Below are 27,902 nucleotides of genomic sequence, written 5' to 3' on the forward strand. Positions count from 1 at the left end.
GCGCGTGATTGCAGCGCTCTGCGTTTCCGCGTTAGCAGCGGGGCGAGCAGCCGAGGGGAGGGTACAGTACACATCCAGATCCGCCAAATCTAACTGGATTACGCCGTCCAACTAATGCACAACAAACGACATTCGACCAGCCGTCGTGTTTAGGAAACGAGTGCGGGATTATGACATCCGTGCGGGAATGAAGACGGGATGACAACACCGCCTGACATGTGAGGAAAACACAACAACAGCGCGCGCGTGTGTCGGCTGCGTCTCCGCCGCTTTCCGTTTACGCAGATTTAGCGTTGAATGTCGCGTTTGCCGGTGGCGAAATGAAGAAGTTTAATATCAGGAAAGTGCTGGACGGCTTGACCGCGGCGTCCTCTTCCTCCGGCGCCGCCGCCGCGTCCACACAGACGGGAAGCCGGGAGAATGATATGATTCAGGAGACCGTGCAGTCAGAGCATTTCCAGCTTTGCAAGGTGGGATTATTTACCGTGCTATAATAAAGTGTAAAGCAGTGTTAGTGTTGATGTCGGTGGCGCGAGACCGTTATAAAACCGGGTGGTCTTTAAATCGCCTCAGAGTCGGTCGTCGAGTGAAAGGATCACATCGCGGGAGGTTTATCGACTTAAATCACGGGTGACAGATGTGACTTTTGCACGGTGAGAGAAGCGAAATCAGATTAAAGTTAGCACGAGGCAATCTGATGGATCTGACAGAAGAAATGAAGGCGTGAAAATCTTGTCAGTCCAGAAATACTTGTACCCCGATGTGTGTTTTTAAATTGTCTGTATGTTAATTTGGATTTAAAACGATTATTTTTTGTATTTACTGTGGGTAACTGGTGTTGCAAGACACGTACAATCATATATTACGGCATACTACAAATGACTCAGTTTACTATAGTATATAATAGGAACGTAATGATTCACTCAGATCGCGATGCGATTTTATTCACGATTGTGATCTCAAGATACGGTTTTATTCACGATTCTTGCGGTTTTAATCACGATTATCATCTCACGATGCAATTTTATTCACGATTCTTGCTATTTTAATCACGATTATGATCTCACGATGTGATTTTATTCACGATTCTTGCTATTTTAATCACGATTATGATCTCATGTGATTTTATTCACGATTCTTGCTATTTTAATCACGATTATGATCTCACGATGCGATTTTATTCACGATTCTTGCTATTTTAATCACGATTATGATCTCACGATGCGATTTTATTCACGATTCTTGCTATTTTAATCACGATTATGATCTCACGCTGCGATTTTATTCACGATTCTTGCTATTTTAATCACGATTATGATCTCACGATGCGATTTTATTCACTATTCTTGCTATTTTAATCACGATTATGATCTCACGGTGCGATTTTATTCACGATTCTTGCGGTTTTAATCACGATTATGATCTCACGATGCGATTTTATTCACGATTCTTGCGATTTTAATCACGATTATGATCTCACGATTCTTGCGATTTTATTCACGCTTTTCTTTACAGAATGAGTTGAGGCCAATAAAAAATGAACAACTGCCATTTTATTATTTCTCTAATCGCATTTATGTCAAATAACAAAATTGTTATTTTTTAACACTAAAAAATGAATAATACAAAAGTTTCTTTAATATAAACAAACTAAGACTCTTGTCGCTTTTCCTAACTTTCAACCTTTTTAAGATATATCGACGTATCCACATTTACCAAAGTTGCGGACCCTGCTGTTCTAAACATGAACTGCGATTCTTTTAACGTATTTTTATCGATTTTCAACCGGCTCACGGCGAATCGTTACATCCCTAGTAAATACTAAAGTACACTACTGTATATCTTCATGTGAGTTCTCGAAAAGAAACGTGGTAAGTGATCTGATTAGCTTGTTGACTCGCCTTTGAAAATCTTATTAACTTGCCGGTTGGCCCCTGAAACTAAATTAGTTTAAAGGTGAACGTCTTAATGCGAAATGTAATTACATATTAAATGTTTACCCACAGGTGCTAGATAGCCGTGCAAAAAAAGTGTCACGGTACAGTTTTGCTTATTTTGGACTGATTGCTGGGCCTCACTGGATTATGGGTAACGTTAGTAGGGCTGTCACGATTATGAAGTTAGGCTGGCGATTAACTGTCAATTATACTATTGCGATTATGGCAATTAATTGTCTGTTTTAAAGCTTTGACAATGTAAAGATTAATGACAATTAATTTATTCAAAGAAGAAAATATATACTTTAGAGATGTAAACATTTTTTTTAAATAATAATATTCACTATTGAGAGACTTAACAGAAATGACTTGTCCTGAGCAATCGAACTATAAATGAGATATGAGGATGGTGTCGTCTTGCTTTGTACATGCAACAAGTCTGTAATCACTACAAAACAAATTAATACAAAAAATACGAAGTAGAGACAACTCAACTGATGGAGAAATTTAATTTTAATGTAACGTTGAGTGCAGATCAAGATGTAAAATGAAGCAGATGCTGCACATCACCCTTGTTTTTTTTAAATTAATCTGAAATAATTGCGATTATAACAAATACATGCGATTATAACAAATAATTGCGATATGATGATTATTTAAAAATTGTGCCAACCTTAATGGTTAGTGTAGTTCGTCATAGGGAATTGAGAAATAGTGAGTCTTAATTCAAACTGAGTGAAAATCACATTTCACAGAAGTTCATGGAAAGTCTTGAAAGTTTTCTATGAAATGCCTCCTCATTACATCTGTATTAGGAAGATGGAAGGGATGCAAATGTCTAATGATCTGTGTTTTATTGATTTGTTATTATTAATTTGCCTCTTTGTACATAGTTTATTTACATTTTCTTGCTTATTTGTACCTACACCATTGCATGTTTGTATTGCAGCGTTGTATAATGTTTTATTCTGTCATGCAAATTTGTACTTGTCAATTTTTTTAACAGCTTCTTAAATTCACTTTTGGTTTGTTGCAGGTATTTTAATATCTCATCAAGAATCTGTAACGGCTCATATGTGGTTTGATCATTGTATGACGATCGCAAATATTCTTTAAAATATCTGTGTTTGTTTTCACAGATAGAATTTCACTTGAAAGAGCAAATAAAGATGACGGGCTTACGAATTTCATTGCATGTTGTAATGCAAAACCTATTCTGTTTCACAGACAATACGACATGGCTTTCCCCATCATCCCTCTTCAATGGCTTTTGACCCCGTACAGAAAATTCTGGCTATTGGGACACAAAGTGGAGCCCTAAGACTGTATCCTTTGATTAAAGGCTAGCAAAAGCCAAGCGTACTTAGACAAGTAAGTGTCAAATGTGTATTTGCTTTTACACACAAGCAATCTTCCGTGTTTGTTGGAAGTTTCGATGCTCATTGCAGTTAAGTTGCTTGAAGCATTTGCAGTTTTCTTATACTAACCTCCGCACAAACGTTTGATTGCGTAAGTTCCAATTAGAGAAAGACCAGTAACAACATCCTCTGGCTTCTGAGAACCATGCTGTTCCCCCAGGAGACATGAATATTTACCCTAGAGAAGCATCACAGGAGCCACTGTCTCGATCCATCATTAAAGGAAATACACTGAAGCTTGTGGTCGAATGAGCCAGAGCAGATCAACATGTCTAGGATTTGTGACTGACCGACATGGGTTTTAAAAAAAACGTTGATGCAAATCAACTTGTCTAGAGAGCCACATGGCTGATGGCAGCCAGACTGCAGTATGATGTTATATTTACATTTAGTCATTTAGCAGACGCTTTTATCCGAAGGGTCTTTAGAATGAGGTAAACAATGGAAGCAATTGGAACAACATAAGGACAACAAAAAGCATAAGTGCAATAAACACGGTATACAGAGCTAAGTTTTATTTTTGATAGAAAGTGTAGAAAAGAGATAGAAGTCAGAACTGATCGGTCAAGTGCTGACGGAAGAGATGTGTTTTCGGCCGATTCTAAAAGATGGCTTTACAAAATCTGCTGATCTTGTAGCAGCGGGCAGATCATTCCACAAATGTGGAACCGATCCAGAGAAGGTATGTGAGAGCGATTTTTACCCTCTTTGGGATGGCACCACAAGACGTCGTTCGTTTGCAGAGCATAGGGATCTGGCGGGTACATAAGTCTACCTTAGCCAGCGGAGATACGGGGGTGCCGAACCAGTGGTGGTCTTGTAGGCCGGGGCAGGTCTTGAATTTGATGCGATGTAACTTAATGAAGAGAGAAGTGATGTGTGCAGCCTTCGGTTCATTGAAGACCACTCTTGCCGCTGTAGAGGTTTGGTTGTGCAAGCTGGAAGTCCAGCTAGTAGCAATAGTCCAGTCTGGTTGGAACAAGAGCCCGGACTAGGACTTGCATACCATGCACGAATGGGAAAGGTGTCATTTTCCTAATATTTTAGAGGATGAATCTACAGTACCGAGAGGTGCTGGCAACCTGAACTGTGAAGTTTAGCTAATCATCGATCCCCCCACCAGGAAGATGAGATGGTAGATGAGCCCAGTTGAATGGAGAAGTTGTGATGAATCTTTGTGCCGGCCGGGATAACAAGCATTTCTGTTTTTGCAATATGTTAAAGCATTCTTGATATTTAATAATAAAACCCTCTTGATTTCATAAACATCAATTACTTTTTCAAATCACTTTTATTTCAAACAAAAAATATGTTTAAACTTTGACAAACTAAATTGCAGTATCGCTATAAATTTTTATAAATCTCAGACGGTTGCAAAAATGCTTTCATATACTATATGCTCTGTCATAACTGAGAGTCAATTTAGTTCAGGCGGTAAAAATCAAAAGAGCGAGTTTCTTACAGAGTCATGTATTCGAGCAGCGTGTTTTCATATGCACATTTCCTAGAAGCAGGGGCTTTTTTTCCTGGAGGAGCTGCGCTCATTAATGATATCTCCGCTGTGGCATGAGCAGCTCTGCTGCCATATGTCGCGCAGCTCGTCTCATCATTGGTGCTGCCGAATGTCTGCCAGAAAACCAGCAAACATCACTGGTCGTGCTGAGCACGTCTGTTGGAGTGGCACACGCTCGGCCAAGCTGCGGCTTGTTTCTGAATGTTTTCATGTTCAGATATTTCCAAAACAATGAAGGCGAGATGATGCGATAGCACAAATGTTCCAAACAAACCTTTGCGCAGTTGTATTTCTCCGTTAAAATTTCGTCTTGTTACAAACCATCCTGCAACATAAGATTTTGGTCTTCTACGGAGGCTTCTACTTTGGTGGAGGCTGTGCAATATATCGAAATATCGCACATGTGCATATGCATATTGTGATGGTTTGCGATAAATTAGCTATTTAATTATTTGAAAAGTTATGTATGGTCAAAGTTTAAGGTCGATGCCAATAGTATAGTATCTATCTGGCACAAGGATGATAGTTGGAATTTGCGGGCTTGCGCATGATAGCGTGCAAACAATCAACAATTTGCACAATGAATGTTTCTTTGTTTAATGTCAGATTTGTTTAATGCAACAGTAAAACATGGTTGTTCACTTTCAGAAGTTGTAGTGATGCTTTCTTTTCCCTCAAATAATGTGAAATATATGTTGGTTATATCATTTCTTTAATATATTTTAATGAAATTAGAAATAGAAAATGAAATATCGTATGGAATATCGCATTATTTAGCATTGCTATCGCATTTTCCCTCCATATGGCACAGCTCTAGTTGCAAGTTGCAAGCCCTAGTTGGGAGACGTTGGCATTTTGCTTACATAATGGCATAGTGTGTTTAATGAATGACTTTACTGTGTCAATGGAACTCACAAACCACCCACTACCAGTTCATTGTTGTGAGGTCAGTGCTAAAGCTGTTGCTAGCGTGCAGAAGTCAGCTGATGTGCTCTACGTTATAGTCTGCCGATTGGGCTATTTATCAAAAGACAGGATGCATCGATTTGCCTCATTGCTCCCAGCGTTGGGAAACACACCCCAGCTCAGCTGACACAAACTCAATGAGGTATTTACGAATAGTATTTATGAACCTGCGTGTCTTTATCCCTAGGATTTTATAAAGAAACCTTTCAACGCAATATCCTTTTTTCTGTTTTATTAAAAGCTTGTTACACCGTTAAGGATGCTTGGCTGACCAATAACATGTTATAAGGGCGCTGTAATATTCCGTGGCAGGCTCGGACTTATGACGACTCGTTTGCGTGATTCAGAGTCGGGTCTCTTTTTTCATAGCCAATAACTTATTGTTATTCATTCACCTTCGGATTTAAAACTTGGCAGACTGCTTACTTTCAAACATGGCATCATTACCCACTGCATTTAATATGTGATCTAATGAAATTGTGCACACGTTGAAACAAAGACTTAAAGCAAGTAACTAAAGTTCAGTTTGAAGTTCGTTTATTCTCAGCCTTTTTTCTTCATGATACTTTGGACCACAATAGAAATCAGAATTTAATTTTGAACCCTTTGTGCAAAATGCAGTGAGGAAATCCTCTTTGGCAGTTGTGGATGGAAGCACCACAAACCACCGTGGTTTACCAAATGAGGAAGTAGCTGTCATTGTTTGGAAAATGTAGCTTTCTTTTCCTACCTCCCCTCACAGTCGTCTTGCTGAAAACAGTAGGCTGTTCAGGTAAATGGACTTTAACCAGTCAGGTGATGTTCTCGCAGGGTTAAAAAGCATGTGATCAGAACACACTATACTAACATCATGGCAGTGACATTTGAATGGGCAAACACATTATTGTACGCATCCAATTAAACCAAATAAATTGTGTAACCTTTTTGAAATTTAAAGCATTGAGAAATACGTCTGCAGTAGGTTAAAAACAGACTTCCTCAAGAGGAGGAAGCGTGTACAGAAAACATATCTTGCTTGTAAGTCATTCCTCTTTGTACATTTGCTATAACAATGCTTAGCTGAATGATTTTGGTATTAGGTGTTATTATGATATAAATGGAATTCATTAGTGGTATTTTTAGTGTCGGTCGCCCTGTGAAGTGTGACCCTTTCCTCTCTGCTATCCTTGTAGGCAGCGGTTGGCAGCATCCAGCTCCAAGTGCTTTAAATTACGCCCATTTGAGACTCCTCCAGAGTTTGTTTAAGGCACCAGGGCCTGTTTGATTACTGTTCTTAATCTTGTTTGGACAGATCCTAGCTCTCCTTTATCACTCTAAAACCTTCTAGACAGAAGAGCTATGGAGTCAAGACAACACATTTATGGCTAAGAGACTAATAATCTGATTCAATGCAACAAATCATGTAAAATGTATATTTTATTAGGAAATTTAAACCTTTAAAATTGGCTTTGATAAGTTATCTATGTCACAAAATTTCAAATGATGTGGGTTTAAAAACAGATGGATAGTAAGGTAATGATTATTTACTCTTGGGATGAACTATCAGCCATATCGGTATTGGACGATAAATGGACAGTTTTAATGTTAGCGCTATCGGCTGATGATACAAATTGAGGCAGATATATTATAGCCGATTGACCGTAAATAATTTCCTTTGGTTAAACTTATTCAGCTGCACACAGTTAAAAAACACAGCATTGTCTTTCTGTCGTGATCATTCACTACTATTAGCAAAACATTGTTGATGTACAGTAGGTACAGTATGCAGATACAGTATTTATGAATGTGTAACTTCTATTGTATAAAAAAGCATATTGTTTTTTAATCAGACTACTGACTCAATCCTTTCTGTCTCGAGTCTTGTTAGACTTTTCAGTGTTGCTCTGGAAAAATATATATAATTTGTTTATTAAATAAAAATAAGCATTCATTAGAGATGAACTATATTAGATTTTTGGGTAATTATAAAACATGCTAGAGACTTTAAAAAAGCTTCACTAGAGTTAACTAATGACTATATTGACTGATCAAAGTCCGTTTACGGAAGTCGTGCCACTCTGCGGCCATGTTTGCAACGCCTCTAGCCAGCGTTTTACGTCAAAGCAAGTCCATAATCCTATCTATATGAATGGGGAAGGCAGATATGTCCTAAATCGCTGACAAAAATGATGCTTAAACAGCATATTTCCGATCAATAATGAAACATAACTTTTGTTTTATCAAGCTAAAATTGCACTAAAAATCACCTTTTCAGTATCACCTCAGGCTGACAAGTGCCTCACGAGGGCCTAGCCCTGCAGTGAACCGTCAGTCTTTATTGATTGACTATTGGCTAGTTTTACTAGAAGGCTGGTCTTCCTTTGCTAGAGCGGCCAAATTGAGTGTTGCATTCCTCACCATTCATTGTAACGCATCTTGTTAATATGAAAATCTTTGCTATGATTATTAATTCATTATAATTAACATATATAATTACTAGTATCTATCTGGCAGTACCCTAACAACAACTCAAGACACGTCAGGAACTCTTTAGATCCCCTAGCAACCATTTAGAACAGTGGTTCTCAAACAGGGGGTCCCAAGATCCAGGGGGGCCACAGATTTTGTAGCATTTTATAAAATATAGAAATTGATCATACATTTTATGCACTCAAACGTCATAAAAAGCCCAAAATAATTGATGTTCCAGCGATGTATAACTGAATATGTTTTTAGTTTAATTAAAATTCTAAGTAGAGCTGCAACTAACGATTATTTTAATAATCGATTAATCTGTCGATTATTTGTTCGATTAATCGATGAATCGGATACAATTTTTAAAAGCATTCATTTTCAACCCTTTATTGAAAAATAGAACTGACATTGCAAAACATATTTCAAAAGCTTTATTATTACTTATTATATTATTATTACAGCTGGCTGTGGTTTACATGATGCATTTCCCATCAAGAAGCCTCTCATGGTTTGCTGTTTTTTTCTGGAATTTTTTCGGGTCTCTCTGATGGTCTTTCCTCTACCTCCGCTCTGCTTTTTTAATTTATTTTTTCTCCGCTATGCTGCGCGGCGCGATCAACTTTTTTTAGTCCTGTGACACACTAGATGCGTGGCGTGAGCGTCTCAGAAGCCTGGCGTGATCGTTTTTAAATCGGCTCCCATGTTAACAGGTTAGAGCTTGCACACTGCCTGCGTGAGACGAGCCGCACGGAAAACGCGCGCATGCTAGGAATTGAATCGACGCCTATTTTTCACGAGACACGCAAGCGTGTTGGAAGCGTTTCCAGGCAAAATAGAATAGGAAAAGATGTTTATATGTAATTTTGTACACGAATACATATTAATGAATGCCATTTTGATGTTTGAAAGCTAATCATCATTTATTTGATCGTATTTTCAAATTGAATTTCATTAAACCAACATCTGCACGTTACGGGGTTTTCATGTCCACTGTAGAAAACATCAGGACTTAAATCATGTTTATAATGCATTTTTGGAGAAACAACAAGTGAATATTGAAATAAATTATACATTAATATTCCTATTAAGTATGAGATATTATTACTAAAATGTTGCAAATGAATACTCCAATTAACTACTTTTTTCCATAAAATCTTCCTCCAAGAAAATGCTTAGGTTATATCCAATGAAAAGATACATTGCATTGAATGGGAATATTAATTTATGTCCATCTTAAACACATATTGCATAAAGTAAACTCGTGCATCAATTGATTACGTTACATCTTTAATAACATATCTGAGAATCATCTTAATACGAATTGTGGTTCGTATTAAACCCCAAAATGTATTGGTGACTGAATTATTTTTGTTTTTTATGCTCTTAACAATGTGATTAAAAATGGAAAAAAATATGACACATTACAATAACAACGTAGTCTAGTGTGTTATCTGAGTGACGGTCCAACATCAGGTAATAAAGCTACAAAACATTTGGAAATGTTATTTAAATAAACAGACAGCCTACTTACTCATTTTTCAGATTTTGGAAGGTGTAGGTTATGTGAAAAAAGTTTAAACTTGTCGTGAATACAAGACCCTTGTCTGTCGGCGGCCTCCCTCTATCTATGTCACCTATAGCAGCAGCAGCGCGCCAGCGCCGCGTCAGGCACGGTGCTGGTGTGCAAAGATACAGAAAACACGACACAGCCGCCACAGAGCTGACACGCAACAGAAACGCCACACTCACGCCACTCAAACATGTGGCGCGCGTTATAGTCGCGCGATACAACGAATCGATAATGAAATTCGTTGCCAACATTTTTAATAATCGATTTTTATCGATTTTATCGATTCGTTGTTGCAGCCCTAATTCTAAGTATAAGATTGTGTAATTATAGAACTTTCACTTTGCAATAACTGAAACTGGATGGTCCTCTTTCAAGCTTTTGGGCTTTTATCTCTGCTTTCTACCTTGCTATTTTCTTATTCCTGCTCTCCCTTGAAAGAATTTGGTTCCCAGAAACAAATGTTCATAGTTGCAGGGAAAGTTGACAAGCCTGTCTGCTTTAGCTGCATTGTAATCTTTTGCACCTAAGGGGTGTGTTATTAGAGCATATAGTATGACAGCCCCCTTATCAGATTGCACGGCTGTTTGCTCTCAGCGGAAACCCCTGTTGTTTGAAGTGAGTCATGCATTGTGATTGGCAATATGATGCGCCAGAAAAAGGTGCCAACTGGAGTTTTGAAGGCATTTGTTCAACCAGAAACCAAAAATGCAGTATTTAAGCGCACATATATGTTTGTTTTACCCGAGCGTTTAATTTTCATAATTGTCTTTGTTAACTGTTGCATTGATGTAAGCCAAAATGCTGATTTTATTAGGAGCAAAAGACAATGTGGACATAGTAAAGTTGCCTTTTGGTTTTAGATTTTAGCGATTGCTGATGAAGATGTGTTTGTTTGGGCTCCCATAAGGGACTCTCACGGAAGTCAAAGAGTTGTTGGCCAACCCTGGCAGGGCTCTAAGAGACACAGAGCCGTAAGCCATGGACAAACTGCCTGGTCAAGGGCCGGAGTCATGAATTAATAATGGTCCACTGCAACTTATTATAACGGCTCTCTGTAATTTATTTAGTCTGTTTTCCAAATATGGTGAAGATCTGCTGTGTATACAGCCATGTTGGGCTTCCCATCATTGCATGTGAAGAGAGTGGACAAGGGAGATACCTTTTTTCTTTCTGAAAGGATGCATGAAGTCTTCGCCACTGCAAACTTTTCTATATCAATATCAGTGTTTCCGCTGTATTCGTTTACTTACTATATATTCTGTACTTCCGTTTTTGTGTTGAGAAATATCCCACTTCCGATGTTCATTGAACATGGTATTAAAACTACGTGATGATGTCTTGAATATTTTAATTAGCATGTGATGTCACCAAGCGCCACATTTTCACAAAATCCTGGCGGAAACACTGAATATTCTTTATCTGTTTTATTCTGACTTTGACGGCGTTGGAAGCAGTTGATCTCAAAGCAATTCATCAGCTTGCTCCTCTTTGCCACATTTAACAAGTTTGAATTGCAATATGCTAAAATAGAAACAGTATTTCCAATATTGTAGCATTGCCAGTGCAATGCTACCTATACATTACTAAATGTTAGCTTTTGTTACTTGTTTAAAGGAGATTTAGAAATTAAACATTGGTTTTAGATTTTCAACGATTGCGTTCTGGCACTTTCTTGTTCACGGACTGGTTTATTGTGTCACCTCATCAGAAAGGTGAACTCATCGAGGGTACAACGGCTCTTTTCCTGTGCAGTCCTGCCACCGCTGTTTACCATAATTGATCTGTTTAACAGAGATAAATGAGCTCATCCGCTTGCTCTGTTAGACTAAACAACAAGAGTTAGTATATCACAGGCAGATCACAAAAGCTAGTACGTATGTCTTGTATGTCTTTCACAAGTCACATCAGAGGAAATGAGCGTGCTGTCGCAGGAAACCGCTGATTCAGCGCTGTGTTTACTGCACTGTTTTTGTTTTTTTTGAGTGGCAGTGCGCTATTGTTACTCTGTCTACACCCAAACACAAATATATTTTACTCAAGCTTTGCCGTTGGAATAAAACGTGTTGTTCTATTGTGTGCAATTCACGAACAGACGTCTCCTGTTCTTGTCGTGAATCATTCCAAAAACATGGCGTCGTTGTTTTACTGCCTTTATGGAGCATTTGCAGTGCAAGACGCTGCTTAGGGACTTTGTGTAATCCTTTTAGTTAAGTCAATGGACCGAGCCCTTGTTGATGTGGCGCACAGGCCTCTGGGAACACAAATTCCCTTTAGTGCTGCGCTTTGTAAGTTTACGGTCTTTATTCGAAGTCATTTATGGTTCGCTGAAAAGAAGAGCAATTATATACAATTATACATTACAATTTATATGTTCATTTTTAGATGAACTGGTCACCATTTTAAGAAGGGCTGCTCGATTATGACACAAATCATAATCGCAATTATTTTGGCCAATATTGAAATCCCGATAATTTTACACGATTACTCATTGACCTTTAAACAGCATAGAAAATAAATTAGTTAACTGAAAAATAAATGTAAAGAAATTGCACCGCTGAACCATTGTACCACTACTCGCTGTTCGCTGTGGATTTATACTACAAGAAAAGAGAGGATCCTTGTGAAATGGAATGCGGCATAATAATTGTTTACCTTGATTGTTTTGTTTTTGTAACTGATGAAGGCCAAAATTGACAATTACGATTAATTTTCGATTAATTGCACAGCCCTATCTTTAAGTTCCACAAATGAACATTTTAGTGCCGTTATTTCAAGAATTAGTCCACTATAGGATGTTTATGCCTTAGCGGAGCTGTACACAGATTTGGCCGAGCAGGAGTGGAGTGTTACTGTCAGCATGAGAGCGGATCAGCCGTCATCCAGCTGGGGTTTCTTGTCAATGAAGTGAGTTTCTCCTTGAACTTCAGTGATTTTCTCTTATTTTCTCTCTCTGTACGGGCACGCTTTTCACTCTCCGTAACACTTATTAAATGATTGTTTAATATGTTGTGAATTAGACTGTACATTTAAATTACTTTGGGTGTTTTTATTTGATAGGGGGCGCTGGTTAGTGCTTTGGCGGATGACAGTATTCATTTATGGAATCTGAGGCAAAAACAACCTGCCATTCTCCACTCGCTTAAATTTAACCGAGAAAGGTGAGTATTTACTGATGTTTGTTGTTAAAAATGGAAATAGATGGGTGGTTCTGTTAAAGTCAATATGAAGTCAAAATTATTTATTAATCTTTATAAATAATATAGGTCTCTGGCTGGATTATTCAGAGAACAAAGAAAAAATTGTGTCTGCGTAATTTTTAATCAAAATTAAATAACATGTAGGGCTGCACGATTAATCAAAAAAATGAATCAAAATTTGCCGGTTGATTGCGATGTTTTATGCGCGGTTTGTCAGTGAAGTACTGTTAAATGCAGCTGCATCTGAAAGCCAGAGGGCGCACAGAAACTCCAATGCTCCATAGAAGAAGTACCACACCTATAATCATGAAAGTCTTTCTATCTGCATGTTTCTATCACTGTTTTTCCCTCCTCGTGTATTTATAATGATGATGTTTTGCGGGTGTTGCTTTTTTAAATGCATGTTTAAAGCAGCAACTCCCACAGAGCCGTGCTTCACATACAAGCTGCGCATAAAACATAATTGCAGCCTTCGATTTAATCACCATTAGAATGTGAATTCCGATTTATCGTGCAGCCCTAATAACCTGTAATAACTTTGCCCAAAGTGACTTTTGTGTTAACTCACATTAACCACCAGCCAAATATTAGGGGTGTATTCGTACCGGACGTCATAAGCTGTCAAAGGGAAAATTCCAAATGAAGTCATCATTCCTATGCGCTACGAAGGGGAGATCCCTTGGAGTTTAGACTTTGGAGTGAACAGGGCATCTCAAGATAATGAGTAAAATTACATCGCTTCCTTTGCCAAGTGCCTTCCAAACGTCTAAATAATGCCACGCAAATGCCCTGTTCACACCAAAGTCTAATTCCAAGGGGTCTCCCCTTCGAAAGATATCGACTTGGAATGATGACTTCACTTGGAATTTTACTGTGACGGATCGAGACGGTTCCTTACGAATACGCGTACCATTGCACCCCTACCAAATATCAATTTAGGCTTTCTTATAAACAACCTTTCAGCCTTTCATAAAATACAAATGTCATTAGTACATTTTCAGAAGTCCTCCATAATCATAATATTTCTAAAACTGGTACGCAACAACTACTTTCACAATTCAGATTACTCTCGGTTGAATAGGAACGAACAGAGTTTCTAAACATTTGTAAAGATTAAACAAATTTGTTAAAAAAATGAAGACTTTTCTTGGGTGTCCTCATCATCTGACACTTTAGATTAGATTAGATATTGGTTTTCCTTTCATTGGTGGTTACACATCAGAAGTAATACAGTGCACCCACCAATGTAATATTATTTGATTTATCAACTATGACTTTCATCATCAGAGCACCCTGAAGCACAAATCAGTCTCAATGTTCACCATCACATGAGATAATGGCCATAAATATCTCACTTTGGTTCTCTCTTTGTGTTTTGGCAGGATCACGTTTTGCCATTTGCCCTTTCAGAGTAAATGGCTGTACGTGGGCACAGAAAGAGGGAACATTCACATCGTCAATGTGGAGTCCTTCACCCTGTCAGGCTACGTGATCATGTGGAACAAAGCCATCGAACTGTGAGTGTCGAGAGTCTGTCTAGACGCACTAACCCTTCTCTTCTCGTTTCTGTCCTCCCCTTTCCCTCTTTCATCTTCTTTTAATGTGCTCTGAAACGTGATTGATCATTTCACAAGTTATATAAGATTATACAAGGCACAAAACTGATGGGATGTCACATTGACATTTAGCAGCAGTGTCGTTCATTACTGTCACTTCGGCTCCCAGCGCAGTAATAAAAAGGTACCGGCGACAGTCATAGGTAATGTGAATGGGATTATAGGGACGACCATCATCTCTCTGTCCCTGGATCAACTTGTTCCATTACCACAGAATCATTGCTGCTGTCTTAGGAACCTGGAGCAGGTTCATGAAACTCTCATCAATGGTTGTTGAAATTTCCAAACCAGCAAGCACCAGGAATATAAAATATTTTTAAAAGGTGTCAGATCATTTTCTCATAACAAAGAGACGGATAAGAGGTCTGGTTTCTTTTTAACAGGTCCTCGAAGGCGCACCCTGGGCCTGTAGTTCACATCAGCGATAACCCAATGGATGAAGGAAAAGTACGAAGGCATTTTCCTTTTGGGATTAAACATGCATTTGATTGTTCAGATCACATCATGTTGTGTTTCTTTCACAGCTTTTAATTGGTTTCGAGTGTGGCATAGTTGTGCTGTGGGACTTGAAATCAAAGAAGGCTGATTATCGCTTTAACTATGATGAGGTGAGGCCTTGTATTTTATTTTAGAATTTGTAAAAAATGCATTTGATAAACTGTATATTTCAGGGTAGGTTTAGGGGTTGGATCAAGAGCAACTACAGAAGCTTCTTAAAACTTTAGTGCAATGTAACACAATAGTAACATTGTATAAATGTTTTGCGTAAGTCCTCAGTTGTTAAAAAAACTACACAGTGGCCGATGGATTGAAACCTTTTGCGTGGTGGGAATGAGATCTTTATTTCTTATGACAGCTCAGCATATATTGACTTCTTGTCTAAGAGCTTGACAGGAAAAAGAGCTGATTTATACTCATTTTTTTTGCTGCGTCGTGGTTCACCTGACCTGCTTTCTTTGCGTTTCATCACTTGTCCTTTGGTTGGCCTGTAGGCGATCCACTCTGTGGGCTGGCACCATGAGGGGAAACAGTTTGTGTGCAGTCACTCAGATGGCACGCTTACCACGTGGAACGTGCGTGCTCCTGCCAAGCCAGCCCAGATCATTACACCACATGGTAAGCTTCTGCCTCAACCAACTCTGCTCCAAGAGTGCTATGTTGAGTACAAATATAAGACCTTCAAGGTGAAGGGTGTGAGTTCTGCGCCAGAAGAAGATTATTCAATAAAAGAGTCTGTACTGCTCACTAAATCAAGTCAAATCATTATACACAAAAGTTCAAATCTGAGTTTTAAATGCATGTGTTTTTAACATCCAAGAAGAACATGATCAAAAGTACTTATAGGTGTTAAGAATTTATATGTTTAATTGTAATATTTACTCCAAGGTAAACAAGCCAAGGATGGAAAGAAGCCCGAACCGTGTAAACCCATCCTGAAAGTGGAGTACAAAACCACCAGAGCAGGGTGAGATTCAGCATGATGCGTTCAGTTCAGACTGATGGAGACTATCTTGCATAGTTGTTTCTGTTTTATGGATTTTACAAGGGTAACGTGATGCATTACGCATGATCGACCTACGTACAATGTAAAGCCACTCGAGTTCCTGAAGTTCAATTTCATTTGTAGTCACTGAAAGAAATGCGGATGTTAAATCCTTTTGCTTCCTATTAAATGTGGAAAATTTTGATTTGTTCATTTGTTTTGTCAGGGACCCTTTCATGATACTGAGCGGAGGTTTGTCATATGATACAGTGGGTAGACGAGCCTGTCTGACCGTGATGCATGGCAAGAGTACTGCAGTGCTGGAGATGGACTACCCTATAGTAGATTTCCTTACGCTGTGTGAAACCCCATATCCAAACGGCAAGTCACTGACCCTCCTGTAACCCTGACCGGTTTCCCATAACCTTTACTTTATATTTAACACGGTTTTAAACCATGCCACAAAATTAAATGGCATGCACAACACGTAACGATGGATAACTTTGTTGCAAAGACACATTACACAATACAACATTAAAAACTTGAGCAATGAGAGAGGTGACTCGCTGTAAACATGTTGTTAGAGTCATATGACCGCAAGGCATGAAGCAGCACAAAATGTTAACTATATACTTAACAGGCCAGATAAAAGTGCACTCAGATCATCACCCTATTCAGTATGTTTCTGTTTTGCCAGAATCACCTAAAAATATTCATCCAGCCCGGATGAACTCGCAAACACATTGCATAGCCTCTCTTTGTATTCTAAAATCGATGAATCAGGTTTCATTTCTATAATCTTTTTTTAAACAACGTGTTCACGCAGATTTCCAGGAGCCTTATGCTGTTGTCGTCCTACTGGAGAAGGATTTAGTAGTTATTGATCTCGCACAAATCGGGTGAGTAAACATCCGGCGTGACGCACAGCAATTATTCCCCATGTCTATCACACACAGTCGTTTTATCACCAGATCTCTGTGCAGGTATCCCATCTTTGAAAATCCATATCCTCTGTCCATCCACGAATCTCCGGTGACCTGCTGTGAATATATTGTGGACTGTCCATCTGAAGTCATTCCTGCACTTTACTCTGTGGGCTCCAGACAGAAGAGGCAGGGCTTCAGTAAGAAGGTGATGATCAGGGCCTCTGATGTTTACAGATTTAAAATAAATTGGAATTTTGGCGGGGGGTTGTGACGAAATTGATCCTTAAACTTGTTTATATAGGAATGGCCTATCAGTGGAGGTAACTGGAGCCAGGGAACACTAAGTTACCCAGAGATTATCGTCACCGGGTAAGTGATCTGAATTCATCCAACACTCTCTGCAGGAGCGAGAAGAGCTTTAACATTCAATAATTGCGTTAGAGAGAGGAGAGCGATACAAACAGTTTTATTGTGTCGGACGGGGAAGAGCTTTTCTGTGTTAATCCATCAATTCAGGACCATTTTTCTTCTCTGTTTTTTCTTTCTTAAAAATAACAGACATGCTGATGGATCAGTCAAGTTTTGGGACGCGTCGGCATGTAAGTTTATGTCACACACACATTCAGTTTTTTTATAGTTTTAATCTTTTATCTTGACAAAAACACAGCTATGAGACCCACACCAAGAATTCCTTCTGGGCCTGCTATTAATTTATCACATAAGTAATAATATTAACCGATAAAGATCTTTTGATAAAGGATTAAATGAAATGGTCTCTGTGGTGTCGTCAGTAATGTTGCAGGTGCTGTATAAACTGAAGACAGGGAAAGTGTTCGAGAAACCCCGCAGTAAAGAAGAGAAATCCAGCACTGATATTGTAGACGAAGATCCGTTCGCCATCCAGATCCTGTCCTGGTGTCCGGAGAGCCGCGTGCTCTGTGTGACTGGAGTCTCGGCTCATATCATCGTCTACAGGTTCAGCAAACAGGAGATCACCACTGAAGTGGTTCAGGTCTGACCCGCATTTGCATGAATGCATTCAGTAGCCGCTTTCATTCAAAGTGACTTACACGGGCGTTTAGCCTTTGCATTAAATCGGCATGTGCATTACTTGGGACCCGGGAACCCATGACCTTGGTGTTGCTTGGGTTGTGCTTTATAACTTGAACTTGAAGAATAAATGAAGGGAAGGATATACATACAGTAGGGTTGTCACGGTACCATAAACAAATCTGACGATACTATACCTTATGAGGTATCACGATACCAAGTAGTATTGCAATGCTGTGTCGTGTTCTTAATTAAAATAGACAAAATATATAGAAATTCAGTAATATACAGATCTAAATAAAATATGTTGTATTTAGTGAACTGTGTTTTACTGCATACTACAATGTTTGTAGTATTAACTGTAGTAATTGGAAGAAGCTTTAGCAAATACTGTTGTATACTTTAATATTTACTGTAAAACAATGGTGTCTAGGAATTTTAGCAACGTTTGCTGTAGTAACTACTAAAGACGTTTTTTTACATTGAAGATAATTCAATCAATGTGAGACAAATTGCATTTATGACAATACTTAGAAAGTAAAAGGTTATAGAGATTTACCGCACCAAACGTGGTAAATCGCGCCATTCGCGCATAGCTGGAAGCTTGAACATTTTGAGTTTACTTGCTTCATTAGCGTGTGAAATTCCCTTCACAACAGACGTGAATTCACATCATGGGAGGGACTTCCGCCAGGCGTCTACAGACTCAAAATGGCTGACATGAATTTTGTTGAGAGGGTTGCTGCACTTTATGTGATATCGAAAGCTGAAAAACGGGGTAGACTCGTTTGGCGCCATGTCTTGGTCCATCAGATCCTTAAGATGCGCAGTCCTCCATTGTTGTTTCGGATTTCTGCCTCCACTCACTACGTCATAATCACGTCACTACTAGAGCAAGCTCCTGATTGGTTAACGTGGCTACCGTAGCACGTCTATACTGTGCAACCCTAATAAACAGTATAACTCTAACGGGATTGATTCTTCTTGATAGTTTAATGCATGGGACTGGCACTGGATGATAGCATTTCTACATAGCGTTATGAGTACTTTGGAAATAATTAAGCTGTATGGACAAAAGTATTGGCACGCCCTTATAAACAGGTTTGAGTACTTAAGTCTTTTCCGTGAATGCAAATCCTAATGCTACATCAAATAACGATCTTCAAGAGAATTGCTGATTCTAATTTTATATCAACAGTTTGGGCAGGTCTATTCCAACATGACAGTGCTCCGGCGAACAAAGCAAGGAAAATAAATGATGGATTCAGTCTAGTGTTGAAGAACACCTTAGGTATGACTTGCAGGCTTTGAGTCGCCGCCCAAGCCCATCAATGACTTGTACACAGATGTTCGGTCATTTCAGAACAGAAAAAGGACCTTTCCAAAACCGATGCCACAAAAATAGAAATAGTTGTATTGTATAGTTTAGCATTCGTTTTTGTTTTGATTGGAATGACTGGAATAGCAACGCGATTATTAGGAAGGGGCGTTCCAACACTTTTGTCTCTAAAGTGTATGTGTGTTTGTGAGTGAATTTGTGTACGACAGTCCTGTCTGTATGTAGCTGCTGGAGGTGCGAATGCAGTGTGAGCTGAATGAAGCGGAGTCTCCAGAGGGCGCTGGTGAGCAATCCACCGTTTCCACTCCAGGAACCTCATCGAGCCCTCAGAGCATCTTGCCTCAATCCCACCCCTCCACCAGCAGCAACAACTCCTCCGACGGTCTCCGTGATAACGTGCCCTGTCTCAAGTATGCCACCAATGCGTTTACCTACAGGATGATGCTAACTCCATGTTGGTCTGTTGGTTTAATCTTCTGGTAAATGTTGTGTGTGAGCAGGGTTAGAAGTTCCCAGCTCAAGCAGTCTCAAGGTTATCAGGTCGAGCTGGTCATTCAGCTGGTGTGGGTCAGCGGGGAGCCCCCACAACCTATTACAAGCCTATCTGTTAACTCTGCGTATGGCCTGTATGTCGCTCATTTGACAGAATAATGTTACTTGGCTATTAACGTTTTACTTACTAGTCTAATTTATTTGTCTTTTGTTGCACAGAGTTGTTTTTGGCAATGGTTATGGTCTTGCCGTGGTCGATTACATCCAGAAAACTCTTCTTCTTAACGTGAGCACGGCTGAACTCTACGCTCCATCGGATCCTCACCACAGACAGCCTAGATCACCACGCAAAACCAGACAGCCCTCGGCAGGTGAGAGTCAACCTAGCGTCGCCTTCAACTAACCGTCAACCTCCAACTAACAATAACCGTTGCATGGATGTTTCTGTCTATGTGACTCGCCTTCATCCCTATAACTGGATAAGCAAACGGCATACAAGATGTTACACATCTGCAGTTGGCCATCTCTGACCATCTGCCCCTTAACGAATGATGACTGATTTCTGCCTTTCTGTCTGCATGTTGTTTTTCTTTGTTGTTTACTCATCTGAGTTTTAGTCTTTGAAATACTTTGAGCCAACAGACTGAATTCACCTCCAGTACACACCCATGTGCCACATCAGTTGTGGCTCAAACATAACTGATAGCTCTGAATAGATTGGAATGGATGATTTGTGTCTGGCTAATGTGGGAGACTTAATGTTGCTAAACTGTTCCGAGTACAGTCTGTTGTCTCTGGGTGTTCAAAGGCCTTCGAGCTGTTCGTTTGATCTGTGTTATTGTTTTGTCTCACCCTTTCAATATTCGTCTCTCTCTGTGGTTTCGTAAAGACACTCTGCATAAGAAGTCTTGCATGTCCGGCCTCTCTAACTTTTATTCTGAATCTGTGAAAAAGCTTCGTTCGTCTTACATCAGTAAGTCACATCACACCCATCAAAGCTCTTTTTCTTCTCTTTATATCTGTCTACATTCTTCCGTTTCTCTTTCTTGTATGTTTTTGTGTTGATTTTGAGACGCTTTCCGCCTGGCTTGTCGTTTTACATTTGTTTGTTTTCGACAGGCTTTTGTGATGGAAATGATGGACCTGCTGCTCCGGAAGAGAGATGCAAATCCCCGACTTCAGGTAAAGATACCAATGCTACAGTCCATTTCCACAGTATAAAGGCCTGTTTATAGCAAGATGAATTCTTCCTCGCTTCAGTTGCTGCGAGTCTCTCATGCAATTTGCAGAAAACGAGACACTTTGGATTGTTTTGTCAAACGTTTAGCGCATCCCGATGTGAAAAGGCATTATGTATTTGCTTTCTTTTTTTTCTTTGTGTTCAATTACACAAAGGGGGTTACTAGTAAAACAGTAATCGTGGCACCTTGTAAAATAGTCATAAATTGCAATGAGATTACGTTGGATCGTCTCTTTAAGTTTTTTGTGTCGCTAGTGATGCAAATATTACACACTTCTTCTTTAAGATGTATTGACAAACAGCCAGTGTAACCCCAGTGCATTAGATGCAAAGTTCTACTAGGGTTGAAAAGTCTGTAGCACAGCAGAAATAAAAGAATGTGCAAGCGTAGTCAGAATCCGAGTCAGGTGTGCTGACCAGGGAAAATTCATGTACAAAGAATTTGACTTTGATATGCAGGTCGTTGCCAAAAATGACAATTTGTTATGCGGGCTGTGTTGTCACTTTAGGCTCCGGTTCGCCATGCAACTCCGATGAAGACAGCAAACAGAAGTTTATTACCAAGGGTACGGTTTATGAAATTACACACGTATGTCAGAAACGACAATCTGTTATGCCATTATTCTCCTTGACTGGTTCCTTTTAAACACGTTTTTCAGTGATGTCCAAAAGCAGGCTGATCTCCAAGAGCGTTGCCAATGACTTTGGTACTGTACAATGTTTATATTACAGCGGTCTGGGGGTTAGCTCTGGGACTCTGCACTAATCCAACGGGCTGTTCACTAACGCAATGAACTAACCAAAGAAATGAGCCAAAATCAAAACGGGTTGCTTGGGTGCATGGTATCCCTGAGGTTCAGCTTTTTGCGTGTTGCTTGGTGGTGCAATAAATGGACCTTTGAGAAATTGATCTTATCGAAAAGTTCTGCTAGTGCAGATTTCCCTCCTTAACCTTTACGTTTGAAGCCATTTAGGTTTTATAACGACTTGAATTTTTAGCTGACGTGGCCTCGACTGCATCGAGGAATAATGTTAACCGATTGCCAAATTATTTGTTGTCATCGTTTTCAGTTGCTGACGGCGCAGCTGTTCTGAAGTCCTGCCAATAGTTAAAGCGCTAATTCAACAGCGAGAAATATTAATGAAATCAAAGTTAAGGCCATAATAACAAATAGACTTGATTTCATTTGAGATGTGGTGTATCAAGATCCCCTCGGTGAAGAAATGAACTTCCGTGTCCACTTCTTAATCTCGAAACCTTAGAGGTTTGTGCTGGTCAGTATTATGTTTTGCTCAATGCTAATTTCATTTTACTGTGAAATTGAGTCTAGAATGCCATTCCATGTTGACTTTTATTCCCATTGCAGTATCATCTCTGTAGATGGTTTTCTTTGTCTAATCCCTTTTAACATTACAGGCTTTCTGTCCTCCGCTGTGGTGCGCTTTAAGGGTAAAACGACACAGGGCATTGAAATCATTATTTCAGAATGATCTTTAAAAATTGATCTTTGAAATCCTGAGGCTTTGTAATGAAGCACCTGGTGTTCTGTTGCTCAGTGGGTGCTGGTTTCACCGCCACTAATCTCAATGCAGTTTTCCGGGCATGATCAAACTGCTGCTGATGGTACTAGATTGGAAGAATCTTTTCATAGGCTGCTGGTGGGCTCATTGCTGCTCTCTGTCTTCACTGTTTAGCTGATAAACTCATCATTAACCTGCTTATTTTTCCCGTTAATCAATGGATTGATATTTCTTTGTTTAACAGAATTTTGTTCAGAACAATGTTATGCTTTTTTCCAGCTAAGATATCCAGGAAAATTAACATGATTGCCGATCATAAAGATGGTAAGCGTCTCGTTCTCTCATTTATTATTTCTAGGAATAGCTGTATTTCTTCTCCAGGTGATTTGTGTCCATGCTGATGAACCCTGAAGCTGCGGCTTGTGGAGATGTAAACTTGACCTTTGTTCCAAACCATAGATAGCCAGGACCGTGTAACGTCTGCTCCTGTTTTATCTGTGCTTGACGCAGTGCATTCTGGTATTGCGTCTCACGTTATTATTTTACTGCTTATTGTTTACAACTGCCTTTTAGTTGGGAGTTCGTTTCTAAATATTACAACGACGTAGTTTTGAACAGAGCTTCTGTATGTTCTTATGGTGTTTAAACAGAAATTAGGTAGATAGTTATAGACCACGCTCACCGTTTCTCATGTAGATGGGCGTTTGCGGCGTCACCGTTCTCTCCTCAATAGGAAACCGTGTCATGTGACAGAAATCAGGAGGAAACGTGGCGCTTCTTTCCGTGAGGTCGAACACCGTGACCCCTGTGAATGGCCCCGTCATGGCTCACTGGGCTGATTCATACTAACTCACTGGATCCTGAAATATGTCAACTCACTTTTTGCTTCCTGTTTGATTACTCACCTGTTTAAAGTTTTATTATATGTGGTTTCCATAAACCGCAAAGCACGTTTTGAACTCCGAGCTCGTGTTTTAGGGCTGCGCATTATATTGAAGCTATTGAGATATTACAAGTGTGCATTTTACACATTTTAATACACATGCATTCATGTCTGTGTGTGCATGAATGCATGCGTGTGAAAAATTATCTACAATTATATCATTTTCAGTTTGAATCTATTTCAAATCGATTTGACAAACTTTAAGGATTATCGTATCACATTATTTAGCAAGTTTTCATATATTCGATTTGTCTTCAATATCGTGCAGCCCTGTCGTGTTTATCAGTAACAATATACAGTGTTTTCACCTCTTACAGCGCAGCAGCATCTTCATACAGATGAGCACTAACTGTTGTGTATATCTGCCCTGTTTTTTATTGTATGTCTGTAACTTGCTCTTGTGAAATGTTTACCCCAAAATCAAAATGAAGAAAATGTCATTCATTCAGGAAATTCAGCCGGTTTTGAGTCTGTTAGTATTATTTTTGTGGCAATTAAGCACATTTCTCCTTCCACAGATTACAATGTTTTTAAATCAAATTAAAATTGGTTACACTGAATTAATATAAAACAGGTATAAAAATACTTTGTTTTTCATGCAGACAAAAATTCTCTTGGTTTTGGGGGAAATGTTTGATCTGGACATCGAAGGTTTTTGTGAGATCTTGTGAGACTTTCACTGCTTTAGAATTTGAACTCATTCTACATTTATCATATAATGCTTTTTCTCCTGAGGGTGGCTTTAAAAAAAAACGATAACTGCGTGTTGATGGCGCGTTTGCAATATTTGCAATTTCATTTGTGGCTTTTATGGTTTCAGTTGTCCTGAGATGGTTCTTATATGATTCATTGTAGGGTCATACTAATTTGTAGCATTTTGTGTTTCATATTTCTTCCTGATGGCCGTACGCAGACGCCAGGGACAACTCGTTCAGCCGCTCGCGCAGCTCCAGCGTGACCAGCATTGACAGGGAGTCACGTGAGGTCATTTCCTCCTTCTACTTTTGTGACTCCCTGTCCAAGAAGAGTGAGCTGGTGGCAGTGCCCAGTCTGTGGGTGGGCACATCTCTGGGCAGCATGCTGGCCATTGCTCTCATGGTGCCCTCCACACCCGAGCAGAGGATGCAGCAGTCTGTGGGGATCTCTTTCTGTGGTGAGACTGCATTACGGGTTGCCTTACGTCTCATTCCTGGACGTCTTAAAAAGATGCTCACTGGTTTTACTTTGTCACAGGTTTGGTAGTGCGTTTAAAGGGAGCTATTTTGCGCATGGCCCAGCTGGACTCCAGCGGCATCCTTATGCCCCACGTTTATGAGCCCTGGTATGACCCCAACGCCCCCGAGGAGGAGAAAGAGGGACCAAGAAGACGCCGGCCCACCTCCCCTCCGTCATCTCAAGAGAACCAGGACTGCCAGTATGCTGTGGTCTGCTCCGAGAAACAGGCTAAAGTGGTGGCCCTGCCCTCACAAAATTGCATCTACAAGCACAACATCACCGAGTCGTCCTTCGTTCTCCGAGTTGATGTGGTGACGGTGAGCGCTGGGCTCTGCATCGCCTGCTTTTGTGCCAACGGACACATCATGACCTTGAGGTAACATGAAGGACCTGATATTTACAGGGCCGATACAGAAGATAAAAAGGTATCAAAGCTTGTAAACCATCTTTTTTTTAGTTTGCCGAGTTTGAGGCCGCTGCTGGATGTCAACTACCTTCCCCTGACGGACATGAGGATAGCCAGAACCTTCTGTTTCTCCAACCAGGGTCAGGCCCTGTACCTCACATCTCCCACTGAGATCCAAAGAATCACCTACAGCCAAGAAACATGTGACAACCTACAGGTCACCTTTATTCTATTTGTGCTTAGTACAGTACGTTTGATATGGAAATATTCAACGTAAAATATTACTATGTATATTCAAATGTATGAATTTTGTAGGAGATGCTCGGAGAGCTGTTTACTCCAGTGGAGACCCCTGAGGCTCCAAACCGAGGTTTCTTTAAGGGCTTATTCGGAGGCGGCGCTCAGTCCTTAGACAGGGAGGATCTATGTAAGCCATCTTGCATTTAAAACTGGAAACGAATACCATCTTTTTAAAATCTCTGAATGATCATTCTTGTTCTTTGCAGTTGGCGAGACGACAGCTGGCAAGGCCTCACGCAGTCTGGCGCAGCACATCCCAGGACCGGGTGGTATGGAGGGCATGAAGGGGGCAGCGTCGGGTGTGGTGGGAGAGTTGGCACGGGCGAGAATAGCTCTGGATGAGAGAGGACAGAAACTGGGCGAGCTGGAGGAGAGGACAGCGGCCATGATGTACAGCGCAGACTCCTTCTCCAAACATGCGCATGACGTAAGATAACGGCTGACAGTTCAACACATCACTCATTTATGCATGTGTCCGACGTTTAATGGTTTTGTTTGCTGGTGTTGTTAGTTGTGTGTTGCTTTTTTAGCATGTACATCATCTCGTTTCCTCACCAGATAATGCTAAAATACAAGGACAAGAAGTGGTACCAGCTCTGAGGTTCAAAGGGAAGGAACGGATCGAGCAACACCGTATTTCCTTCCTTTTCTGGTGGCGGTTGAGCTTCCTTTCCTCAAACGTATCCAGAGGACACCCAACGCTGGTGCTGCCCGGTCCCGTGTCTTCATCAGCCATGCTGTCATTCTCACTGCCATTCTGTCTGCGAAGAAAGTACGAAACAAAGCATTGTGGGACATTTAGGAGAACGAGACGATTACTGTGCAAGAAAACTTGGACATACAGCTCACAAAGGACTAAAGTCTGCAGGATTGCCAAGCAAAAAGCTTCTGATAATCTGTCACTAGGGCAAGCATAAATCGTGTCTGTTGTTTTTAATTTATAAAGTTAGCATTTCGGTTTTTTGTTTTGTTTAGGTTAATTATATTAGCTGTAAAAGCAGCCGGATTGTCTTACATACAGTGTGATGAAGCACCATTTCATTTTATCTCTAAAGGGCTGGAAGTTGCTGTATTTACCACATATCATGTGATTCTTGTGTCGTGTCAAACGAGAGTGAAGCTGATCTGATCATGTTGGTCCTTCAGAGGACCTGTTGGTTTACATGGATCAGATCGGACTGATGTACCTGTGCAGCACCGGACAAACTGATGCTGTCTGAAGGATACGTCCAAGGGTCAATCTCGAGACGCAGAAGGTCATGTTTTACTCTGAAAACATAATTTTTATGACAGTGAAGCACTCCACAGACGCACAGTTTTCATTAATGTTACGTACAAAATAGATCATGTAAGTATCAGTACTGCCTTTATGACATAAATACAGCGAGTTATGAGAATGTAAACACAAATCCCACAGATGAATGGAATGATGTTTCACTGCGTAATTGTGAAAAACAATGTGCAAAAAAGAATTTACACTTTATTTTTTGTTTTGTTTTCTATTTGATGTTGAATGTGACCTCGGTTTCGTGAGATTCACTGAAAAAATGTAAGTTATATAACTGATGAATATTTGCTGGTTATACACAAACGGAGACTTCGCACATTATTTTTGTTCTGAGCTTCTTTTTATCATGAAGCGACTAGAGTGAGATTTCGGAAGCGAGAGGCATGAATTTCATTATGTGCCTTCTGATGATTGACATGTAAGAAACCCGTCCTCTCCCCAAGACTCCTGTGGAATGCGCCAAGCATATGCAAAACATTTCCCATGATGCAACAGCTCCTCTACTCCCTGATGAGGAATCCTAACGGGAAGAGTGTGCCTGTCTGGTTAAAGGGGACTCCCAGTGTCCGATTTCATCCTATTTAACTCATTGATTGTTGTCATGTTCAGTAAAGGACGGATGGGTTTTTCCTTACGTCAGTTTATTTGCTCTAAAGCCTATACAGCGGACTGATGCATGAGTTTGTCATCTCTCACAGAGAGTTTGAATATAGCTGAATATCTCTGTGTGCCGCAGTGGACGTGACCAAGTACCACTTCGTGTTCAATGCAACTCGATGCATCCCCGGGCTTCTTATCTGCCTTTGCTTTGCGACCCATGAATATATGCTAACCTGGACCTGTGTGTGAATATGTGTGTTTGTGAACATACATGTATTCGACAATATTTGTATGTTCACATTTATATAAACTAAAGATACAATGCATATGTTGAGATGCAGTTTATTTTGAGTGCTTTCTCAAGTCGTCTTCTTATTTACGAGGTGCAGGAAGATGCTGCTATTTGTGTTGATTTAGTTTGTTACTTT

At 39.9% G+C, this 27,902-nt stretch overlaps 1 protein-coding gene across 3 annotated transcripts; it reads left to right on the forward strand.

The window, feature by feature from the left end:
- stxbp5b (syntaxin binding protein 5b (tomosyn)) lies at positions 1 to 27,803 on the forward strand. Of its 3 annotated transcripts, XM_079458410.1 has the most exons (28): positions 34 to 470; positions 3,165 to 3,262; positions 12,681 to 12,762; positions 12,916 to 13,016; positions 14,438 to 14,572; positions 15,055 to 15,118; positions 15,196 to 15,279; positions 15,664 to 15,787; positions 16,058 to 16,136; positions 16,381 to 16,535; positions 16,981 to 17,053; positions 17,138 to 17,285; positions 17,382 to 17,449; positions 17,639 to 17,679; positions 17,872 to 18,092; positions 19,695 to 19,879; positions 19,970 to 20,095; positions 20,181 to 20,332; positions 21,081 to 21,143; positions 21,711 to 21,767; positions 21,861 to 21,908; positions 23,002 to 23,046; positions 24,579 to 24,818; positions 24,899 to 25,256; positions 25,338 to 25,503; positions 25,602 to 25,713; positions 25,793 to 26,013; positions 26,145 to 27,803. In XM_079458410.1, exons 1-28 carry the CDS (start codon positions 321 to 323, stop codon positions 26,184 to 26,186), a joined length of 3,438 nt encoding a protein of 1,145 aa, XP_079314536.1. In that variant the 5' UTR covers positions 34 to 320; the 3' UTR covers positions 26,187 to 27,803. The 3 variants fall into 3 exon arrangements, with proteins under 3 accessions (XP_079314537.1, XP_079314536.1, XP_079314538.1); XM_079458411.1 differs by lacking the exons at positions 21,711 to 21,767; positions 21,861 to 21,908 and having other exon boundaries at positions 1 to 470; positions 26,145 to 27,800; XM_079458412.1 differs by lacking the exons at positions 21,711 to 21,767; positions 21,861 to 21,908; positions 23,002 to 23,046 and having other exon boundaries at positions 177 to 470; positions 26,145 to 27,800.
- Positions 27,804 to 27,902: the final 99 nt, after the last annotated feature.

The sequence above is a fragment of the Barbatula barbatula genome (genome assembly GCF_947034865.1).
Source record: "Barbatula barbatula genome assembly, chromosome: 6".
In the NCBI taxonomy this organism is placed as follows: Eukaryota; Metazoa; Chordata; class Actinopteri; order Cypriniformes; family Nemacheilidae; genus Barbatula; species Barbatula barbatula.

Coding starts and splice junctions, on each gene's coding strand:
- stxbp5b (XM_079458410.1), top strand. CDS start 321: ATGAAGAAGTTTAATATCAGGAAAGTGCTGGACGGCTTGACCGCGGCG. Junction 16,536..16,980: donor TGAAACCCCATATCCAAACG/GCAAGTCACTGA, acceptor GTGTTCACGCAG/ATTTCCAGGAGCCTTATGCT. Junction 25,504..25,601: donor AAACATGTGACAACCTACAG/GTCACCTTTATT, acceptor TGAATTTTGTAG/GAGATGCTCGGAGAGCTGTT.